General features: G+C 33.9%; 4 protein-coding genes across 5 annotated transcripts; 3 read left to right on the plus strand and 1 right to left on the minus strand.

Annotated features, from left to right (window-relative positions):
* Positions 1–1185: 1185 nt before the first annotated feature.
* On the plus strand, positions 1186–2298 carry LOC11421034 (small heat shock protein, chloroplastic). Its single transcript, XM_039831617.1, has one exon. The coding sequence runs from the start codon at positions 1379–1381 to the stop codon at positions 2042–2044; it is 666 nt and encodes a 221-aa protein (XP_039687551.1). The 5' UTR covers positions 1186–1378; the 3' UTR covers positions 2045–2298.
* A 1958-nt stretch (positions 2299–4256) lies between these two features.
* LOC11438623 (putative disease resistance protein RGA4) lies at positions 4257–8159 on the plus strand. Its single transcript, XM_003601798.4, has 2 exons — positions 4257–7774; positions 7862–8159. Exons 1-2 carry the CDS (start codon positions 4456–4458, stop codon positions 7951–7953), a joined length of 3411 nt encoding a protein of 1136 aa, XP_003601846.1. The 5' UTR covers positions 4257–4455; the 3' UTR covers positions 7954–8159.
* Positions 8160–11771: 3612 nt separating this feature from the next.
* Positions 11772–16415, plus strand: LOC11439058 (uncharacterized). Its single transcript, XM_003601800.4, has 9 exons — positions 11772–12119; positions 12643–13350; positions 13467–14192; positions 14324–14379; positions 14491–14565; positions 14741–14843; positions 14938–15003; positions 15292–15402; positions 15813–16415. The coding sequence occupies exons 1-9, from the start codon at positions 12045–12047 to the stop codon at positions 16020–16022; spliced, it is 2130 nt and encodes a 709-aa protein (XP_003601848.2). The 5' UTR covers positions 11772–12044; the 3' UTR covers positions 16023–16415.
* Positions 16416–16673: 258 nt separating this feature from the next.
* Positions 16674–21259, minus strand: LOC11439059 (two-component response regulator ARR11). 2 transcript variants are annotated; one of them, XM_024778092.2, is made up of 6 exons: positions 20328–20464; positions 19550–19675; positions 19246–19398; positions 18741–19127; positions 18271–18347; positions 16674–17959 (listed from the first exon to the last, which is right to left on the minus strand). In XM_024778092.2, the coding sequence occupies exons 3-6, from the start codon at positions 19310–19312 to the stop codon at positions 16991–16993; spliced, it is 1500 nt and encodes a 499-aa protein (XP_024633860.1). In that variant the 5' UTR covers positions 19313–19398; positions 19550–19675; positions 20328–20464; the 3' UTR covers positions 16674–16990. The 2 variants fall into 2 exon arrangements, with proteins under 2 accessions (XP_024633860.1, XP_003601849.1); XM_003601801.4 differs by lacking the exon at positions 19550–19675 and having other exon boundaries at positions 20328–21259.
* Between the last annotated feature and the right edge of the window lie 538 nt (positions 21260–21797).

A 21797-nucleotide genomic window follows, 5' to 3' on the forward strand; every position in this document is an offset into this window, starting at 1 on the left:
AAATTTCCAGTTTACCCTCCGGCTTAACAAGGAGCTTATGAATTTATGTAACCTCCTTCGATTCTCTCTGGATCCACTTTTTCAAAACATATATTTTATTTTATTTTTTTGTTTTTAGAAAAAAAAAAACATATATTTTAATTATAATGTTAGTTATCTTTAGCGGTGCATAAGTAACAAAATTGCTATATGTTTATCTTACTAAAGTAACACACGTAACTAAGATTTCTTTTTTTGTTTTAAGGAAGATTTTTATTATTTTTTTGTTACGTAACAAAATGAAACTGAATAAAAAAAACAAACTTAACTTGCCTTTTTTTAGTAACAAATTGTACACTAATATCTATATATACGATAAGTTTACAATCATAATTTCTCAAGTTTATTTATGCAGAGTGTTTACGCAGCATACAATTAGGTAACTTTGATTTTTTTTAAGGACGAATATTGATTATACTATATATATATAATTATAATTAATATATTATAATATTGTTTTTTTACATCTTGATTAATTTTATCAAAATAAATCTTGATAATTGTGGTTCGATTCTTTGATTTTTTTAAATTAAAAATATTTAATATTTCGATAATTGCTTATGTAATGTCACATCCAAACACTTCAATTTATGTAAGTACTTTTTAGTGTACATATCCAAACATAAATAGCTTATCAAGTATAAGAGCTTATGATGTAAGCTCTAATGTTATAAGCCCTAATGCTATAAGCATCTATATAAGTTGTTTATCCAAACAGGGCCTTAATGAATGAGCCAAATTGTGTATAAAATGCTCTTTAATATCACTTTGCAGCTAGCACCATACTTACACCAATCCAACTGAACGCTTGACTTCAAACCTTGTGCGAAAATGTGCATAATAAAAATGTAGAAATTTTGTTTAAGTAAACTTCTAATTGGTAAACCATTGAAGGAATAATCTCCAGGTTAGAATTAGCAAAGCAAAAAAAAATGTCAGACGAAATTTTTTATTATATCAAAATAGGAAGGAAAAAAAAATGTCAGAAGAGGACAAATATCCGTAGATAAAGTATAGGATACATGGAACCTCTCCATAAAAAAAGTGTGGGATAAAGAGTTATAACTGATGTGAGAAATCTAACCACAAGATTAAGTTGTGGTATGTGCAAATGCAACCTCTCATTTATAGCAGTGTTTAATATCTCACATTCATGATACATCGTCTTGTAACTATATATCCTATGACTTGAAGTGATCCACTACGAATAATATATTTGGTTCTCGAAAATTCTATAAAGTGGAATTGTACACGAGCTTTCCAGAATCCTCCATCACTCATTTCCAAACTTATATATATAATTATTCATATACTTGTGATTTTTGTCTCAAAAGACAAAATGGCACACTCTTTATCCTCAAATCTTGGTCTCAACCTTTCCATGATTTCCAAGAGTTTATCAAGACAAACTCATTTCTTTCGAGTCAGAGCCATGACCGGTGAAGCAAGAGAAAAACTTGACCATGTTTCAAGATCAAACAACATTAAACACCATCAGTCCCAACCTAAGAAGAGAGTTTTTCCTGCTGCACCGATAGGGTTATGGGATCGATTTCCTACGACAAGGACAGTGCAAGAGATGATGGAAACAATGGAAAGCATGATGGAAGACCCATTTGCAATGAGCACAATTGAGTGGCCTTCATCGCCGCTGCCGATTGAAGGAGTAGGCGGGTATAGAAGGAGGGGAAGAACACCATGGGAGATTAAAGAAGGAGAAAGTGAATACAAGATGAGGTTTGATATGCCTGGTATGAACAAAGAGGATGTTAAGGTTTGGGTGGAAGAAAAGATGCTGGTTGTGAAAGCTGAGAAAGCACCTAAGAAGAAGAATGATGAAGATGAAGAATGGTCTAAGAGCTATGGTAGGTATAGTAGCAGAATTGCTTTGCCAGAGAATGTGCAGTTTGAGAATATTAAGGCTGAGGTTAAGGATGGTGTTCTTTACATAACCATTCCTAAGGCTACTACTTATTCCAAAGTCCTTGATATTAGTGTTCAATGACAATGGTTCATTTTTTTTCTTCCAACTTGTTAATTAGGCTTTTGTTGTTTTTGATGTATATTTAGATTTTTTTAGTGTTTTACCCTTTTTGTAAGATGTTTGAATTTGGTTGTGAGGAAGCCTCTCTATTATGGAGGGAAGTCACTTGTGTTATGGCGCAGCTGTCTGTGCTACTACTACACATGTGAATATAAGAAAAGTTTGAATGGAATTGAGTTCTCTTGAATAAAGATTTCATGCTTCTTGGTGTTTTATTAGGACTTCAATTATGCTATCATTGCATTGGTGCTCATGAGAAACATGCTAGGCATTTACCTAATAAAACTTATACTGACGAGTTAAGAGTACCCTCATGGTAAAAATCTTGTTCATTTAGACACTAATAGGTTCCAATGGGTGCAAGAGGCATGTTTACACGTTTCAAAGGTTTGATAGAGCTATTTGCAACACCTCTTAGTTTTAGTTAGAAAAATGTTCTTATTACTTTTACCTATGTCTCATTAATATAATCATCTTATCTTGTTAAATTTTAAGTCGGAGGTAAACTTCACTGTTTTTTTTTTTTAAATTCTAAAGTATGTGTGTTTCTGACTAAGATTGTAGTCAGGTCATTGAGTCTCATTGGTCCAAGAGTTTGGTTGGTTTTCCAATATTTATTCTTTCTCAAAATTTGAATTTTTTTTTTGGCTTAATTGAATTTTTGGTTTAAAGAGAAGTGTTATTGATAGCAAAAATTATTATCACGAATTAATTGCGAGCGTTAGATCTTGTAATTAGCAGAAAACATGGGTGGGTGGATTGTTTTGGTGAAATGTTTTCCATGTGAATTAGTATTTCTCTTTATTGAATTAACAAAAATAGTCCTTTTTTAAAAAAAATATGAACTTTTTGGTGTCTCAATTTTTATATTTAATGTAACTTTGGTCCCAACTCATATTCTTTTTCCCTAAAAAATTATGATTATCGATGCCAAGAAAGGTGAATTTTACTCCAAAAGTGATATTTTCTTTTGTGATTTAACATTTTGACAATAAATCACCACTTTCTTGCAATTTAATTTCCAGAAAAATTAAAAAATGAGGACCAAAATATTTGATTTAAAAAACGGGAGTTATTTTCGTGAATTCATTAAAACAGGGGATAAAAATACAATTAAGACTTTTTTTTTTTTTTTTCACTTTTATTTCACAAAATATTTGCTGTCAATTGTTTTAGTGTTAAATCTTGACCTTTTAAGTCCAGTGACAGTGAGCTTGTTTAATAACCCGAAAGATTTGAAATTTATAACAGGTTTTTATAATTTTATTTTACTAAAATAACAACAACATCTATTCATTCAAATTTATATAACACATAAATTGAAATGAATTTGAAAATTGTTAAAACTACCTCTTACCTGTGGATGAAGAAAGATGAAAAGAAAAGAGAAAAAGAGATGTGGTTGTGACAACACTCAATTACCCGAACAATGAAACAAAGGGTACATAGTTCGTGGTGTTTATCCTATGTTGGCTGCGGTGGTGCCGAGTGATAGATCTTCCATCTATGATATCGTTTGGACAAAAATGGCTCGTTTACTTGTTTGCGTAGAGGTTGTTACAATTCGTGGAGTTATCAAGGCTAATTCAGGTTTGTGTACAAGTTCATACCATCTTTTTGTGGGATGTGGAGTCTTCAGACGCATTTGGTCTTTTCCAAGTCAATGTATGGTCATTTGTTCAACAAACGTATTGCATATAGATATGATCATTTCAAATATTTTGAAAATTTAGGTGTCGGCGATTCAAGGAAGAGTTCCTCTTTGCTCCATCTGAAATTAAAGAACCAGCACTCAGCTATTGATTTTCATCGGTCAGTGTCCCATTTTTAGTTAATGGTTTTATTCTTTTTGTAATCTTGCCTGCAACTTACTATGAGTCCTAGCTAGTACTGCTTGTTCCGATTTAATTTAATTTAAAATATGATATGATCTATGGCTAGACTCTTAAAATTCCAACAATTTGTTGATGAGTTTGTAATTTCAACACATTCGCGAAAGCTACCCTTATTTATCCATTTTATATATTAATATTGAAGTTCGTTTGGATTCCCACATTACCAGCGTTCTCATACATATTTGGAATGTGATTCTAGTCCCGTTTAACAATTATTATCAAATGAATGGACATGATGTTGTTTCATATGATAAGTTTTCCAATTTTGTTTTTTTCCCACAGTCATGTAGTTTTCGTCACTGTCATGTACTGATTTTTTTTCTCTCTACAGCAGCCAATATTGACAAGTTGCAGAAGAACTACATCCACTGATTTAATAGACAATCTTTGAAAAAAAATAACTACACATATTTCATCTTCCTAGAGCAAAGCATCTCCAATCCAAACCTTGATTCATTCTGTTCTCATACCTGCAAAATGGCTGACGCTTTACTTGAAATCCTGATTGAAACCCTCGGAACATTTGTTGGAGAGGAGCTTGCAACCTATTTGGGTGTTGGAGAGTTGACCCAGAAGCTACGTGGAAATCTCACTGCAATTCGTGCTGTCCTCAAAGATGCTGAAGAGAAGCAAATTACAAGCCATGTTGTGAAAGACTGGCTGCAGAAATTGCGTGATGTTGCTTATGTACTTGATGATATATTGGATGAATGTTCAATAACCTTAAAAGCACATGGCGACAACAAGTGGATCACTCGTTTCCATCCTCTGAAGATTTTGGCTCGTCGCAACATTGGAAAGAGGATGAAGGAGGTTGCTAAAAAGATCGATGATATTGCTGAAGAAAGGATGAAGTTCGGATTACAAGTGGGGGTCATGGAGCGCCAACCAGAAGATGAAGAGTGGCGGAAAACTACCTCTGTCATCACTGAATCCGAAGTATATGGAAGAGACAAAGATAAAGAACAAATTGTTGAGTATCTTCTGAGGCATGCTAACAACAGTGAAGATCTCTCTGTCTATTCCATTGTTGGTCTAGGTGGATATGGAAAAACAACACTTGCTCAATTGGTCTACAACAATGAAAGCGTAACCACCCATTTTGATTTGAAAATATGGGTTTGTGTTTCAGATGATTTCAGCATGATGAAAATCCTACACTCCATCATAGAATCTGCCACTGGACAAAATCATAATTTCTTGACTTTGGAATCAATGCAAAAAAAAGTTCAAGAAGTTTTGCAAAGCAAAAGGTATTTACTTGTACTGGATGATGTGTGGAACCAAGAACAAGTAAAATGGGAAAAGTTGAAGCATTTTTTGAAGAGTGGAAATACAACGAAAGGTGCATCTATTTTAGTCACAACACGACTTGAGATTGTTGCATCCATCATGGGAACTCACCCTGCTCACCATTTGGTAGGTTTATATGATGACGACATTTGGTCATTATTTAAACAACATGCTTTTGGACCAGATGGGGAAGAGCATGCAGAGCTTGTAGCAATAGGCAAGGAGATAGTGAGAAAATGTGTGGGTTCACCTCTTGCTGCCAAAGTATTGGGAAGCCTTTTGCGCTTTAAAAGTGAGGAACATCAATGGTTTTCTGTAAAGGAAAGTGAGCTTTGGAATTTATCTGAGGATAACCCTATCATGTCTGCTTTGAGACTAAGCTACTTTAATTTGAAATTGTCCTTGAGGCCATGTTTTAATTTTTGTGCTGTTTTTCCTAAGGATTTTGAAATGGTGAAGGAAAATCTCATTCAACTTTGGATGGCTAATGGACTTGTTACATCAAGAGGAAACTTACAGATGGAGCATGTTGGTAATGAGGTATGGAATGAATTATACCAAAGGTCATTTTTTCAAGAAGTCAAATCAGATTTTGTAGGTAACATTACATTCAAAATGCATGATTTAATCCATGATTTAGCTCAGTCTGTAATGGGAGAAGAATGTGTGGCTTCTGAGGCTTCATGCATGACTAATCTTTCAACTAGAGCTCACCATATAAGTTGCTTCCCTTCAAAAGTAAATTTGAATCCCTTAAAAAAAATTGAATCCTTGCGAACCTTTCTTGACATTGAATCAAGCTACATGGATATGGATTCTTATGTGTTGCCATTGATCACTCCTCTCCGAGCTTTACGTACAAGGTCTTGTCATCTCTCTGCATTGAAGAATTTAATGCATTTGCGGTACTTGGAACTTTTCTCTAGTGATATCACAACCTTGCCTGTGTCTGTTTGTAGGCTGCTGAAATTGCAAACACTAAAACTTGAAGGTTGTAATTATCTTTCTAGTTTTCCCAAACAATTGACAAAACTGCAGAACCTTCAACATCTCATGATTAAAAATTGTCGATCATTGAAATCAACTCCTTTTAGAATTGGGGAGTTAACTTGTTTGAAAAAATTGACCATTTTCATTGTTGGTTCAAAAACTGGTTTTGGTTTAGCAGAGCTACACAACTTACAATTAGGAGGCAAGCTACATATCAAAGGCCTTCAAAAAGTCTCGAATAAAGAGGATGCAAGAAAAGCTAATTTGATTGGCAAGAAGGACTTAAATCGCTTATATTTGTCATGGGGTGATTATACCAATTCACATGTTAGTAGTGTTGATGCTGAGCGAGTACTAGAAGCTCTTGAGCCTCATTCAGGTCTGAAGAATTTTGGGTTGCAGGGTTATATGGGAACACATTTTCCTCATTGGATGAGAAATACTTCTATTCTAAAAGGTCTAGTTAGTATTATTCTCTATGACTGTAAAAACTGCAGGCAGCTTCCTCCATTTGGTAAATTACCATGTTTATCTACTCTTTTTGTATTTGGAATGAGAGATATAAAGTACATTGATGATGACTTATATGAACTTGCGACTGAGAAGGCTTTTACGTCATTAAAAAAGTTGACTTTGTGTGACTTACCAAATTTAGAGAGGGTGTTGGAAGTCGAAGGAGTAGAGATGCTACCACAACTTTTAAAGTTAGATATAAGAAATGTCCCCAAACTTGCATTGCAGTCCCTTCCATCTGTTGAGTCGTTTTTTGCTAGTGGAGGAAATGAAGAATTATTGAAGTCGTTTTTTTACAACAATGGCAGTGAAGATGTAGCTTCCTCATCACGGGGAATTGCCGGTAACAATCTTAAGTCACTTCGGATTTCACACTTCGACGGACTGAAGGAATTACCTGTTGAACTCGGTACACTTGGTGCTTTAGACTCTCTTACAATTAAATATTGTGATGAAATGGAGTCATTTTCGGAGAATCTGTTGCAAGGTCTGAGTTCTCTTCGAACTTTGAATATTTCTTCCTGCAATATATTCAAATCCTTGTCTGACGGTATGAGACACCTAACTTGTCTTGAGACACTTCGTATCAATTATTGTCCACAGTTCGTTTTTCCACATAACATGAACAGTCTGACTTCCCTCCGTCGACTGGTAGTCTGGGGTAATGAAAACATACTAGACAGCTTAGAAGGCATCCCCTCACTGCAAAATTTGTGTCTGTTCGATTTTCCTTCAATAACATCCTTGCCAGACTGGTTGGGTGCCATGACTTCTCTTCAAGTATTACACATCCTTAAGTTTCCAAAGTTAAGTTCACTACCAGACAACTTTCAGCAACTCCAAAACTTGCAAAGATTGTATATTGTTGCTTGCCCTATGTTGGAGAAGAGATGCAAGAGAGGAAAAGGTGAAGATTGGCATAAGATAGCTCACATTCCTGAATTTGAATTGAATTTCATATTGCAATCTGATGCAAAACCAACAAAACCAACAATTTGTGGTAACTTAATTGAATGAATCTCTTTATTTTATTCCTTTCTCTTTTGTCTTTGATTGATTTTAGACTTATATTGAACAATGTGTGCAGAGAATATAATTAACCAACGTATGCAACTTCTGAGGGATGACTTAATCAAGGATGATTTTGACAGCATGATTGGCCAAATTGAAGATGTGTAAAGCTGGCATAAAAGATACATTTAGATACAACGAAACAATCAATTGCATGAAATAGTTAATTACTCATTCTTTCAAATCAGAGTGTAACTTGCATATTATTATCATTCTGGTCTATGTGATTTTGTGTGTAACATAATGCAAGCTGATCCTATATTTTGTGATAACTTGTTGAAAATATTACAGCCACACAACACAATCAATGAAAGTATTTTGTGATAACTTGTCTGCAGTTAGTATTCCAAAAAATTATGTTTATTATTATAGAATAAAGCATGTGGAGCTAGACCGTCGCCTAGTAAATTATGTTTATTTTGTGAAGTTTTCTCTAGAGTATCTAGTAGTGGCACACGCATAAATACTAATTAAAATTAAAGAAAGACACCAAGAAAGGATACTTAATATTTTGATATAAACTTATTCTTTTGTTAAGAAATAAAACGAGCATGAAAGTAACAAAAATGACACATCTTTCAATAGATAGTTCAAATTTCATATTCCTAAGTCCTAACCAAACAACGGAACGTCGGAACCATAAAATTTCCTTTAATAGGAAGACTATATAAAATTTAAGTACTATTACGATACACGGGATATTAAGTTGACCACCATTGTTATTTGGCATATAGGATGAGATTCTTCTTACACCGAAAGATGAAGACAATAGGGTTATACGATCTTCACTTAGAGTTAGAGAATTTCAATCATCCAGAGTTGTTTCCCCATATTCCATGCTGATACGATATTCTCTGCATCTATTGTTCAATATACGTCAAAATCATTGCACATTTGATGAGAAAATCAACCAAGATTCATTAAAAGCGACAAGGATTCATTAAATTAGATTACCACAAAATGTAGATTTCAATTCGAGTGCAGGAATGTGAGCTATGTAATGCCAAACTTCACTTAGGGCAACAATCAATATTTTTGCAATTTTCAGAGTTGCTGAAAACTGTCCGGCAGTGAACTTAACTTCGGAAACCCACTGATTTGTAATCTTTGAAGAGAAGTCATGGCACCCAACCAGTCCGGCAAGGATGCTAGCGAAGGAAAATGGTATAGAGGCAAATTTTACAGCGAGGGGATGTTAAAGAAGGATGTTCCGAGGCTGTCTAGTATGTTTTCATTACCCCCCAGACTTGCAGTTGACAAAGGGAAGTTAGACTGCTCATGTTATGTGGAAAAACGAACAGTGGACAATGATGGATTTTAAGTGTCTCAAGACAAGTTACCTGTCTTATACCGTTAGACAGGGATTTAAGTATAAGGCATGAAATAACAGACAATGTTCGAAGAGAACTCAAACCTTCAAACAAGTGCTCAAAAAATGCCCCCGTTTCATGACAAAATGGAATGTTAAGATGTTCTAAGGCAGTAAGAGTACTGAGTTCAACAGGTAATTCCTTGAGTCTGGTGAAGTTTGATATGCAAAGTGACAACAGATGAAAGGTAGATATTCCTGTCAAATTTTCTATGACAAATTTTGGGACATATTCTATGTTTAAGACTAAACGTTGGTGTAGTGTAGCATTTATACTCCTTCTACCTCCAAAACCCTCTCTAAGCCACACAAATGTCAAAGTTTTCAATGACAGAAAAGCCTTCTCGGTCGCAGATACAAAAAGCGCTGTTAAACATGGTAGTTTACCAAGGAGAAGAAGCTGCTTGTAGTATTTCTCATCCATGGAGGAAAATGTGTTGCATGCCAACAAAACTCTTCCGACGTGAATGAAACTCAAGTGCTTGTGACTTGTGAGTGCTTACTCGCTCAGCATCAACACCACTAACTTCTAAATCAGCTTAATCACCCAATGACAAATATAAGCGAATTAAATACTTCTTTTCAAATAAATTATCTTCTCTTCATGAAATTGGAGGACTTATTAAAAAGTTAACCATCATGCATCCAAATCCAACTAACATTTTGCTATGTGGGTCCATGCCATTTAACAACCTCAAGAAAACAACAATAATTGCGGCTATAGCCGTTGCCCATTATTATTTACAGCAATGATATTTGTACATCTATTTCCATGACAACTTTAGTGACAATCTTATTTTTCTCCCTTCTTATTGGAACAATGGAGAGAAAAAAAGGAAGGGAGAGGATAAGACCATGTGAGTATGAGAGAGAAAATTGTACAAAAGTTGTCACAAATTAGTTGTACAAATATCATTTCTCTATTATTTATCTATATTTGGTTGTAAATTTGCCTTAGTTTACATTTCATTGATCAAAATTTAACACTTAAACATAATGTGTTTTAAAAAAACACTTAAACATTGACTTTATTTGTCTATGGATCAAATTTTGGATTATGAAGGTCCTCTTCTTAAGAATTTGAGGATTAAAATCAAAATATTTTAACTAAACAAACCGGTAAAAGTCCCACTAAAATGTCAATCCCCTAAAGATACGTGGACAAAAACTCCAGATCAAGATACATCATCTTAAGTGAGCACGCTAGTCTGGTGTACACCACCCCATTGAAACACGCCCCTGCGCTTCCTGCACCATACATGTGGCCTCCAACGATTCCCTGATGAGGCATCACATTTCACGGAAGCGGTTAGCGCCCACCTCTCTTATATAAGGGTGACTTAGCGTCACCCTCAAAGTATGACTCACTTTACAATTTACACACACTTAGACATATCCAATTTCATTCTCTCTTGCTAACGTGAGTGTTGGAGTGCTAACATGTTCACATGCATCATTCGCTCCACCGTGTAGATCACTCTGTCGCCGCACCGGAGCATAGTTTGACATAGTTGCCTCTATCTGATTACTACCAAACAAATCAAATTTAGATATTTAATAATTTAAAGATTAATTTTTTTGAGAGGAAATAATTTAAAGATTTTTTTAAAAAAGTTTTATTTTTTAGGGTTAATTAAGTAAACGATCCCTATAAATATTCAGAATTTTGTTTTTAGTCCCTACAAAATAAAATCACACTTTTTAGTCCCTATAAAATTTTCCATCAACATTTTTAGTCCCTAGAAAATTTTCCATCAGCATTTTTAGTCCCTATAAATTTTTTCCATCAACATTTTTAAACCCTAAAATGCTTAAGAAAAATATCACAAGGACTAAAAAGTGTGATTTTAGTTTGTAGGGACTAAAAACAAAACTGTGAATATTTATACCAGAATCAAATCATTTTATTTTCAGATTATTTAAAAAAAATTACATTTTTATGTTTACCATAATCAAATAACTTTTTTTTAGATTTTACTTTTAAATTATTTAAAATAAAAGGTTTTATTTTTTAGTTCTCATTTATAAAAATATGGTAAGAAACGAATACAAAAACAAACTTCTAAAAGTGATAATTTTTTTACAACAAAAAAATACACAAAATTTGTTAATGTGCATGCCATCGTGATTTTTTATTGTTTTTATGATGTTAAATTGGATTTTGTAGCATCAACAAGTTTTTTTTTATACACATAAACGAAATATCTCAAATTTGAATCTAGGAGACCATATATATTTAACCTAACATTTTTGACATTTTCTGAATTCAAATTTACTCATAAATCAAAATGAGTTGGTCTTTTGCTTAACATAATTTAAGTATTTCACATATTATTATTCGACTCTCTTTATTTTTGAAAAGTTTTTATCTATCTTTCTTTCTCTTTTTTTAATAAAAAGGGCTAAGCCCCATGTTTTTTTTTTATCTATCTAGAACTAGAAAGAGTGACCAAAAGCTTTTTTTTCTTTAAAAAAAATTCCAAATGCAATTACCAAGTTGACCACATTAAATTATTTTAATTGATAAAGAAAAATGTAACGGCCCTATGAGTTGAAAGAAAGAAAGAAAATATGGAAACTAGACGTTATTTCGGAAAGAACTTTACTACAGTTTTAATTTAATATTCAATTCATAAAGTTGGATCCAATTCATATTTTAATAAGAACTATAATCCAAAAAAATCAATATCGTTGTGTATTCTGAACCAAGGAGCCTAGTGAACGTGTATACTCAAGTTTCATTTCAATTTCATACACATTCATTTTCATTTCACTTCTAAAGCAATAAATTTTGGGCATTGTTTGTTTTTTTTGTTAACTGTTTTCAGTTATGGCTGAATCTTCAACTTGTTTCGTTCAATCCTTCTCCACTCATGCAGATACTAGTAGTTGCGTAACCAATGAGGTTTGTTTTCGTTTCAAAATCTAAACTTTAACCCGAATTTGTTGTGCCCATTTGTTCAATTTTAATGGGTCGATTTTGATTTGTTAAATTGGTATCTTCTATGTTTAGATTTAGCGGTTTTAGTGTCTGTAACTGCTTTGTTTCGATTTTAGATTTTGTTTTTCTATTATCTTCTGATGCAACTTAAGGCGTTAATAAAACTATGATTATTATTATTATATAAATGTGTTTGTTTATAGAGTGATCTTTTAATGTTTTTTTAACATTCATATTTTTCAATATCACTTTATGTGTTCCCTTGCCAATTTTCCTATAATTCCACCGCACGTTCGCCTTATTGAAGATGGGATGTTTTCATTCTCTCTGGTAAATCCATTAATTATTGTTATTCTGATAAGGATGTTTTGTTTTTTATTTTTTTTATTATCAACGTTCATAGCTTGAAATTTCTTTCAAATTTCCCAGTTTTTAGCATGTAATGTTTTGTTAAATTAATATTAATTGGTAATTTTTGTAATTTCAGGGTAACCCTCTTCGTGCTCTTGGAGAATCTATATCTTTTGGGAGGTTTATGTCAGAAAGCTTGGATTGGGACAGATGGTCGGCATTTTCGCAGAACCGTTATGTTGAGGAAGCTGAAAAATATTCCAAACCGGGTTCTGTTGCTGCCAAAAAAGCATACTTTGAGGCTCATTACAAGAGAAAGGCTGAGGAGAAAGCAGCTGCGTTGGTCGAAGAAACAAATATTCAAGCTAATGGAAGTTTTGATTCGGAAAATTGGGAAGGAAACTGCATTGGTTCATCCGCTAAGATAAAGTCAGAAGCTGACAACATTGAGACAACCAATGAAGAGATAAAGAAAGATACAGTTGATTACCAAGTTGTCGATTGCGATGATACCACCCAATTTAATTGTGATGATGTTGGACAAAGTGATTTGGAGATAAAGTCAGAAGCCGACAATATGGAGATAACCAAGGAAGAGATAAATGAAGACATTGTCGATTGCCATGCTGTTCATTGTGATGATATAATCCAATGTAAATGTGATGCTGGAGAAAATGATTTAGACATTGTTGAGGTGGAAGGTGCGGAGGACGTCCTACAACCTTGCAATGATATGAGTCTTAATGCGGAAAGTTGCATGTTCGTTGATAATTCTAATCAGCTTGATCATGATGAAGTCCATAAGAATATTACCATCGCCATTGAAGAAAAGGCGCCTGATCCTGTAATTATTTTTTTTGCTTACTTTGTTTATATTTGATTTGCTTTTTTTTTTCTTTCTCCACATGAGTAATTTTGTGCCTGTGGTCACTCTGAATATTTATCATTCTGTTGTTGCAGGGCATTCCTAGTCAGGAAGTTTTGGCTTTGCCGGTCAAGGGAGGAGAAGTAAATTCTTCTCCAAAATTATCAGCCAAAACTAGACCTGAGAAACCGCCTCTTACCTGTGATCAAAGGAAGGCTTCTGCCGCTGTATCACCTAGAATTGGAATAATCAATGGTTCGAAACGTGATCAAAGGAAGGCTTCTGCCGCTGTATCACCTAGAATTGGAATAATCAATGGTTCGAAACGTGAGAACTCTGTTGGAGACGCAGTTGTAAAGAAGAGACTAACAGCACGGTCACTCCACACGTCAATCAATCTTCCTTCTGGCACCGCTGAAACAAGAAAAACAGCTGACTCACCTTTACGATCCAGAAATGGTACAAACAGGTTTTCAGCAAGTAAGAACTCTGTTGGAAGCTTAGTTGAGAAGAAGAGATTGACTGCATCATCACTTCACATGTCAATCGATGTTCCATCTGGCACTGGTATAGCAAGTAAAACAACTACTGCAGCTGTTAAACCCAGAAACGGAACAAACATTGTTGCAAAAAGTTTGAAGTCTATTGGAGCCTTAATGGAGAAGAGACTAACTCCAAGATCACTTCACATGTCTATCAATCTCCCTTCTGGTGCCGGTGAGACAAGGAAAATATCATCAGTGATTGAACATAACAGAAACAAAAAAATTCAGTCTGATTTGCCTAAAGTTCATCCCTTGGCAGCACAGACATCGACCCAGGTATTAACTTATTCTCTCGTTGTTCGTATGTACAATTATCTAGTGGTTTTCCTAAGAACAAATAAACATTAATTGAAATCAAAGTTTCTAAAAATTGTGCTGGTTACTTATATTTTTTGTCCTTTCTTTAGGCATCACATGGTTTATTAAATCAAGCTCCAGCAAATCTTCCTTCTCAGGGCAGAAGGTACTTTGTCTTCTGAACCTTATTTTTTAATATCATCTGAATGAGCTACAAATTCTTCTGGTATACATGAATAAAAATGTTTGCTTACATGATCACATTTAACTATGTCAGGACTGAAAGGCTAGTTAACAAGTCTGTGTCTGGAGATGTTACAGTAAATCCAAAACTTTCCCCCCTTTCTGTCGAGTAAGTGCATTTTACAATTTGCTAATATTTTTTCCTGATAACTATTAACTATCAAGTAGATTTTGCCAGTCTTCTTTTATATGCACATGCCTTACAAGTATGAAACAGAAAGTTAAAACATGCATAACAATTTTGAGGTCTTAATCATCTTTTTTCCCCATAAATTTGTGAACAGATCCCTAAAATCTTCAAGCACCACCCAAAGCAATACCCGGTCCCCTACCAAATCATCACCTTTTAGATTCAGAAGTGAAGAAAGAGCAATAAAACGCAAAGAGGCAAGTTCTTATCTTTGTCCCATACACTAGCCGTGCACATTATGGCACTGAAGGTCATACCATAACAAATAGCCTTTCCATTTTTCTATTTCAGTTCTTGCAGAAGGTCGCTGAAACTAAACCCAAGGAAGAAGAGAAAGTTCAACTAAGGATATCAAAGGTGAATAATTTTATAACTATACTGTTGGTACAACGGTTCACCTTGTTCTTAGGCAAAAAAAACTATTAGTAGTGGTTCATAGAGCCAATAACTAATAAAAAATGTGGGGAGATTGGAAGCACTAATTCCTATATGTATTTTCCTCTGTCTTTATACTGTGTTGCACTGCAATTTAAGAATGAAGGAGTTGGTCAAGAATCAAGATATAGTTTCATAATTCATTTTCAATTCCTCTTTATTTCTTAGTAATAAGGTGATTTAATGTCTTTAATTTGATCTTCTATGCAGGGTAAAACAGAGCATACCCACAAGAAGCTACCGCAGAGCAGTGGCTCTAAATCCAAACCAATTGATGATGGGCCCAGCGGAGCACAATCACCAAGCAATCAGATTAGAAAGGTATTGTTGCTTATGATTTTGAAAATTACACCATTGGCCACATTCTTGTGGCATTTTTATTTATATTCTGAAGGGCGTTTCTTGTAGACATTCTATTCATAGACAGGGGTAATGACCGTCTTCGCTATCAGCCTCCCAGTCCCACGTAGTATTTCAACCATTTTTTGGTTGATTTCTACCGGGACTTCTTTTTGGTTAATTTTAGCTCAGTTGGTAGGGACATTGCATAATTTATGCAGGGGCCGGGGTTCGAACCCCGAACACCCCACTTCTCCACATTTAATAGTGTGAGCTCCAGCCACTAGGCTACTAGACCAAAAAAAAAAAAAGACAGGCGTTTGTTGTTATCATATTTGTTATTTTCTTTGATTCTGGTTGATTCTTAACTTCAATTTTATTTATTTGTACAGATCTCGTTTACAATGCCCCGGTCGCCAAGACAAGTGAGGCAAGCAAATTCTAGTTCTAGTACAACAAAAAACATAGGAAATTCATGGAAGCCTCCAATCAGCACCAATAGTTCCAAACGTATTACAGAAAAAAATAGCCGAACAAGGCAATCAGGAACTTCATTATCAAAGGCCACATGGGAAAATGCTTCTCCAAATATTCAGCATTGAGGACATAAAATTGTTTACCTGAGACTGTCTTTTGAAGAACATGCTGTCAAAGACAGTTTACTGAAAGTTAATACTGTGCGTGTGATTTGATTCCAAGAAGATCATCTGAAATTGGAGGTTCATGTCGTGATATGTTTTCACACTTCGAAGGAAAATTTTGACGACCTTTTTTCATTTTCTCGTTATGTCTAGGCTTCAATAAGTTTTGACCTAGGATTATTTCAGCGTTAGAAAATTAAATCTGTAACTAAACTAGGTTTAGGCTACATACCTAAGGTTATATGCCTAAAGGTAGTAGGTAAAATGTACATTCTATAGTTGGCATTAATTTGCATGGATAAATTGCCATTGTCTTTTTTGTTTGACAATAAAAAAACATTTGCTAGTGATTCACTTTGCTTCTAACCATTCAAATCATAAGCACTAAGAACATAAACACTTTGTCTGACAATGTGTTAGAAAAATCTTACCCTTAGAACATAAGAGTGCAGCTCATACAATAGTTGTTTTGGTGTAAAATTCTGGTGTACCCTCTTATTTTTAGAGCTGCGTTATTTTTATACACAAATTTGGCAACAAATTTCAACAATAATTTATATGGTTAGCATAGTTTAAACAATTTATATAGTTGATCATATCCGAAAATAGCAATTGCAGTTCGAAAAATATCCGATCCTTTATACTTTGGTTAACCCGAAGTTACAATTCATTTTTTTTTTTTCAAGCAAGTCCTGGAACAAAATAAATAAGAAGGAAGCAAGCTTATTACTCAAGCTTAATATTTGTTATCACCCCCTACTTTTATACATGCTGCAATATCCAAATTCTTGATGATAGGAAAAAGAATCCCCCAATCTTTATAATTGTTCAATAATAGGTGTAGTTGGCTACTACAAACAGTAAATCTGTCATTTCATGCATGAAGTTCTGATTTTTTTTGCTGAATAAGCAGGTAATATCAGGGCTGATCATGCTATGAATAGACCTTGATCAATTACTGAATAATCTGCTGAATCATATAAGTGGTTTGGAACTTCTATGAGAAGTCCTGGATCATAATACTCAGACATCCCTATATTCTGTTGACCAAAGTTCATATTATGCCAATAGAAATATAAGTCCTCGTCCAAAGGCGCAGAAGCTGCTTCACCTCCCAAAAGTAGGTTTCTTTGGTAAGACTCTAGATCAGAAATGCAACTAAGATTAGATGTCTGTGTTTTTAAACCGAAATTAGTAGTGGAAATAGGTTGTGTAGGTTGATCATTCATCATAAGGCTTCCGGGTTGGAAAGGAAAGGTGTCAACTGAACTTCTTATTGAACTCACCGAACTGGTGTAGTCTTTCTTGTAATCAGAAAACGTAGGTTTTGTTTCTACACAAGCAGCGACATCTTGCTCTGTTATAGAGGGAGTGGAACTAATTGAAGCAATTGACTGTGATTGATCAACTTGAATGTTATGCTGCTTACCATTTAAGGGCAATAGGTTGAATTTATCCTCTAGATGAACAACTGACTTTTGTTCTTTTTTGAGCTGTGTTTTTGGAATTTCAGTCCAAGAATACGGTGTTGACATGTTACAATCAAACGCTCCACGTTTTCGTTCTGATTCGAGTGGGGCAAAAGGTTTATTAAGTGCAGTGTCTGTTGCATCGGTGATGTTACCAGTCAAAGCTCTTGCTTTTTCTGCAGCGGTGGAATGTGGAACAATTCCTTTGGGATTACCTTCATGACTTTTAGTTTCTATGTTCTGATGTTGTAAACTTCCTTCAGAATAGTTGTATTTGTCGATTGAAGCATCGTTTTGTTGCTTGTTTGCTGAGTTCGGAAAACCAAAATTTCCTACATCTTTTGAAGGTAAATCAGAATGCTTCATTCCACTTGAGGAAGATTTTTGTTCGTTATCTTTCTGGAGTCTACTCAGGTAAAGCCGGTATTTCTGCAAAACAAATTTTTTTATCATTAGTAACATGTGTTTCAAACTTCAAAATTGTCAGTAGTTGCAGAAACACATGTATTTTCCTTTTCACTTCTCTTGTTTTTGCATTTGTGCACTATTCTATTAATGTGAAGCTGTATTGTGATATACATGATGCTTAATCAAACATGTTATAAAAATATTTAAAATTCTATGAAAATAAAAAAGAAATATTTAAAAATTACAGATGCTTATTCTAACGAAAAATATAATACAAGTTTCTTTCTAGAATTCCCAAGTAAAATATTGAAGAAGTTAAATAGTAACATCACCTGTAAGTGGCTAGCAACATTCTCTCTACTCAGCCATGGAACATTCATCAAATCTAGTATTTTCTTGGGACCAACTTCTGCCAAACAGAATTCACTTGTTACAAATAATTTTATGTGTGAAAGATATGACGATGAGTTGATGACTGTATTAACAAACAGATTATGCTTGACAATCACAATTGGAAGGCCTTATGAAAATAGTTTATAATTGTCCTTTAGTTGTTTTCAGCTTAATTCAATAAACTCTTTGGGATAGTTTATGAAAACTGTTTAACCACACTCCCTCTTTGATTAAAGAAATAGCTTATACAGAAGCATTTATGTAACCAGTACTTATTTAATAAGTGCTTGATTGTTTACTTGAACACACTCGTTTAAGAAAGTGCTAGGTTAAGTATAACAATTAGATTTAAAGAAGTCATAATGATGATTCCGAATAACAATTTAGAGAACCTTAACAAGAAACTTACTATCAAATCCAATCTGATTCACTGCTTTAACAAACTTCTGATGAAGATCTACAGACCAAACTACTCTAGCTTTCTTTGAGGAAGATGAATCCAGAAATTCTTTGTCGTCGTGTCTGCTATCTACATCTTTTCTTTTCTTCGTTGAGGTCATATCTTCTAAAGCAAACAGGTTCCCCTCCTCGGACATCTCTGATCCATTTCTCATCAAGTGCATGCTCTCAAAACTCTCAAAATTTTCAAATTCTCTAACCTCGTGTATCCTTTTTCTGAAGACATGTTGCCATATATTTCGCAACTCTTTCATCCTTATGGGCTTAAGGAGATAATCACATGCACCGTGTTGGACGCCTTTCATCACCCTGCTTGTTTCTCCATCCACGGACATCACTGAATAGCATTGCAAAGTGTGATTTGTCAGAGGGGCGGCTTTTAATCAAATTGATCAAAGGATTATAATGTTATCATTGAACAAAATATGTGAATATATTATTGATAGAGAACTGACTAATGACAGGAAGATCCATCTCAAGTCCAACATGCTCAAGAAGTTTGAAACCGTCCATGTCAGGCATGTTAACATCGCTGATCACTATATCGTATCCATCTTTCCTTTCACGGAGCAAGCTTAGAGCATGTCTTGCTAAGCAACATGTGGTCACTGAAACAAATAACTGAATAGAGTCAGAATGTTGACTGAAGATGTGTTTTCATTCCTAAATTTGTTAATTCTGTGACATCACTTATATTATATTAACAGTATTAGAAGAAAAAAAATGAAAAAAGTAACAGAAAAGGGATTGGAATCCTACAATTTTGATTGAACAATAAGCTGCTTTTTTATTATTACTACTCTTAGTGTCAAATTGTTGAGCTCTAGCTTTTCCCTGAGTCTTAGATGCCACTGCTAGTGTCTCAACTATACTCTGACATTGATGCTAGTACATGTTACCAATTGATTACCACCATTGGTATGTTATTTCCAAAGATACCATAAACAATGCCAAAAAACAATAAATTTAGATTAGCTAGAATCAAAATTCAGCAAGGGAACTCCTTTTTTCCCTTTTTTGTCTTTAAAAGTAGCAGACATGGCAACACAAATCTTGAAGCTAAAATTTTGTTTGTAACCCTCCTGCACTAATTCAAGTTTTTCCCCCTTCAAAAGAAAAATTATTCAAGTTTTTCTTCTTGAAGATTGGAAAGGATCATACTTCGAAAACTTTTAATGCTACAAAAAAATTTGGAAGGTAAGGACATAGCAAAAAAAATTATTACAAAAAAATGTTACAAAAAGCATCCAAATAACATTAGCTTGTAACTACTTAAATGCCATCAATTTTTTTATATGCTTATATGAATTTTGGAAGAATTTTGTTTCTCTTGCTTTGTTGCCAAGAGACATTTTATAATCAAGCACATTAAAATTTGGAAACAAATGAACATAGATAGCAAAGCAATAAGCAACAGTACAAGAAAAATCTAAGTCAATTTTGAAGATCCTTAGTAGTATAGTACATCAACTTAATACTGCATGTAACTTAATTAGCATATAACAAAAGAGGCTGCAGTGTGTTGAATCAAACAAACCTTCATAATTACACTTCTTAAGCATCTTTTCAAGGATCTTAAGCCATGTTGGATCATCATCCACAACAAGAACACGTAAACCAGCAGGAAAATCGCGTCGAGGCGAAGAGAAGCAACCATTATCCATTTTTTGAGAGACCAAGCTGCTTCTGTTTCAGTTCAAAAAAGTTTTGGCTTTCTTTGTTGCCTTATAATAAGGCAATGAGTTAAAAAAAAACATAAACACACACACACAACAACAGAGAAAGAAAAAGTGTATCAACGAATATTAGTGGTGGATAAGTAATGGTTCCTGTGGCGTATGTTAGTATATATCCCTTTGTGTTTGGTCTAGTCCTGTACAATATACAATACAAGTTCTGTGCTAAATATTTTGAGGAACTAGCAACAGTGAAGAAGATTTAATTAGTTTAATCAAAGGTAAGGACAAAAATGTGTACGTGACTAGAAATGAGAAAGTGTGACAATGCCAACTTTACTGCCGAAAGATGATGGGAATTAGATTGAGACATTTGGTGGATTTAACATATATGATTAATTCAAAGAAAAGAAAGGAAAAAAAAACGAATTTGTTTGTTTAGATGATGAAGACAATTCAAGTATAGCTAAAATATGCATAGCTCAATTTATGTATATGTACTATTATACATCTATTGAGGGAAAAATTAACAGTACTGTTTTTTTTTACCTTCTATTATATACTATATTTAGGTACCTTAATACTATATGATATAGTTTATGCAATTTGTATGGTGGTGGTGCTGGTTGTGGTATATATTTTTTTTATTACATTAATGAGGTTAGAGTGGGAAATCTACGGTTTACATAGCAGGAGAGAAAGACAGAATAAAAAACTGGCCAGCTTCTATTTTGGAAAAATGCATGAGACAGGAATTTTATCAAGAAAAGGTAAAGTAAGGAGACAGAAAATATATAAAGAGGACATGTCACGTCTATTTTGTCTGCTATTTAAGAATTAAGTTATCTTGTCAATTTTATGTATAAGATAAGTTATTTAAATTTAAGTGTTTTTGATAATTTGATTTAAATTGTTGTATAAGTAGAAAAAGGAAATTAGATAAAATATACAGGCTTGAAATTCCATTAGTTGAGTGAGGAAAGTTTTGGTGGTGGAAAGGCACGTGGAATGCATTTCATAGACATGATCATGGGAAAGTTGTTGGAGGTAAGAAGAGTAATTGTAATTGTTAGAAAGGTCCAACATCATTTGAACTTGAATTTCCAAATGAAATAAATCATTAAACCTATTGAATTCAGAGTAAAGAGAGAAAAAGTATCCACATTCACTCATTGAAATGGATGAGTACTATATTTGTACTCTCCTTGTCCTATATTCAAAGCTCCCTCCCTACACTTGAATTTTATCCTTCATTTTAGTAGTCCAAATGTCCAATACCTTAACTAATGGAAGTGGATACACAAAGCAATAAAAAAAAAATTGTTGTAAAA

This window comes from Medicago truncatula, chromosome 3 (genome assembly GCF_003473485.1).
Source record: "Medicago truncatula cultivar Jemalong A17 chromosome 3, MtrunA17r5.0-ANR, whole genome shotgun sequence".
Lineage (NCBI taxonomy): Eukaryota > Viridiplantae > Streptophyta > Magnoliopsida > Fabales > Fabaceae > Medicago > Medicago truncatula.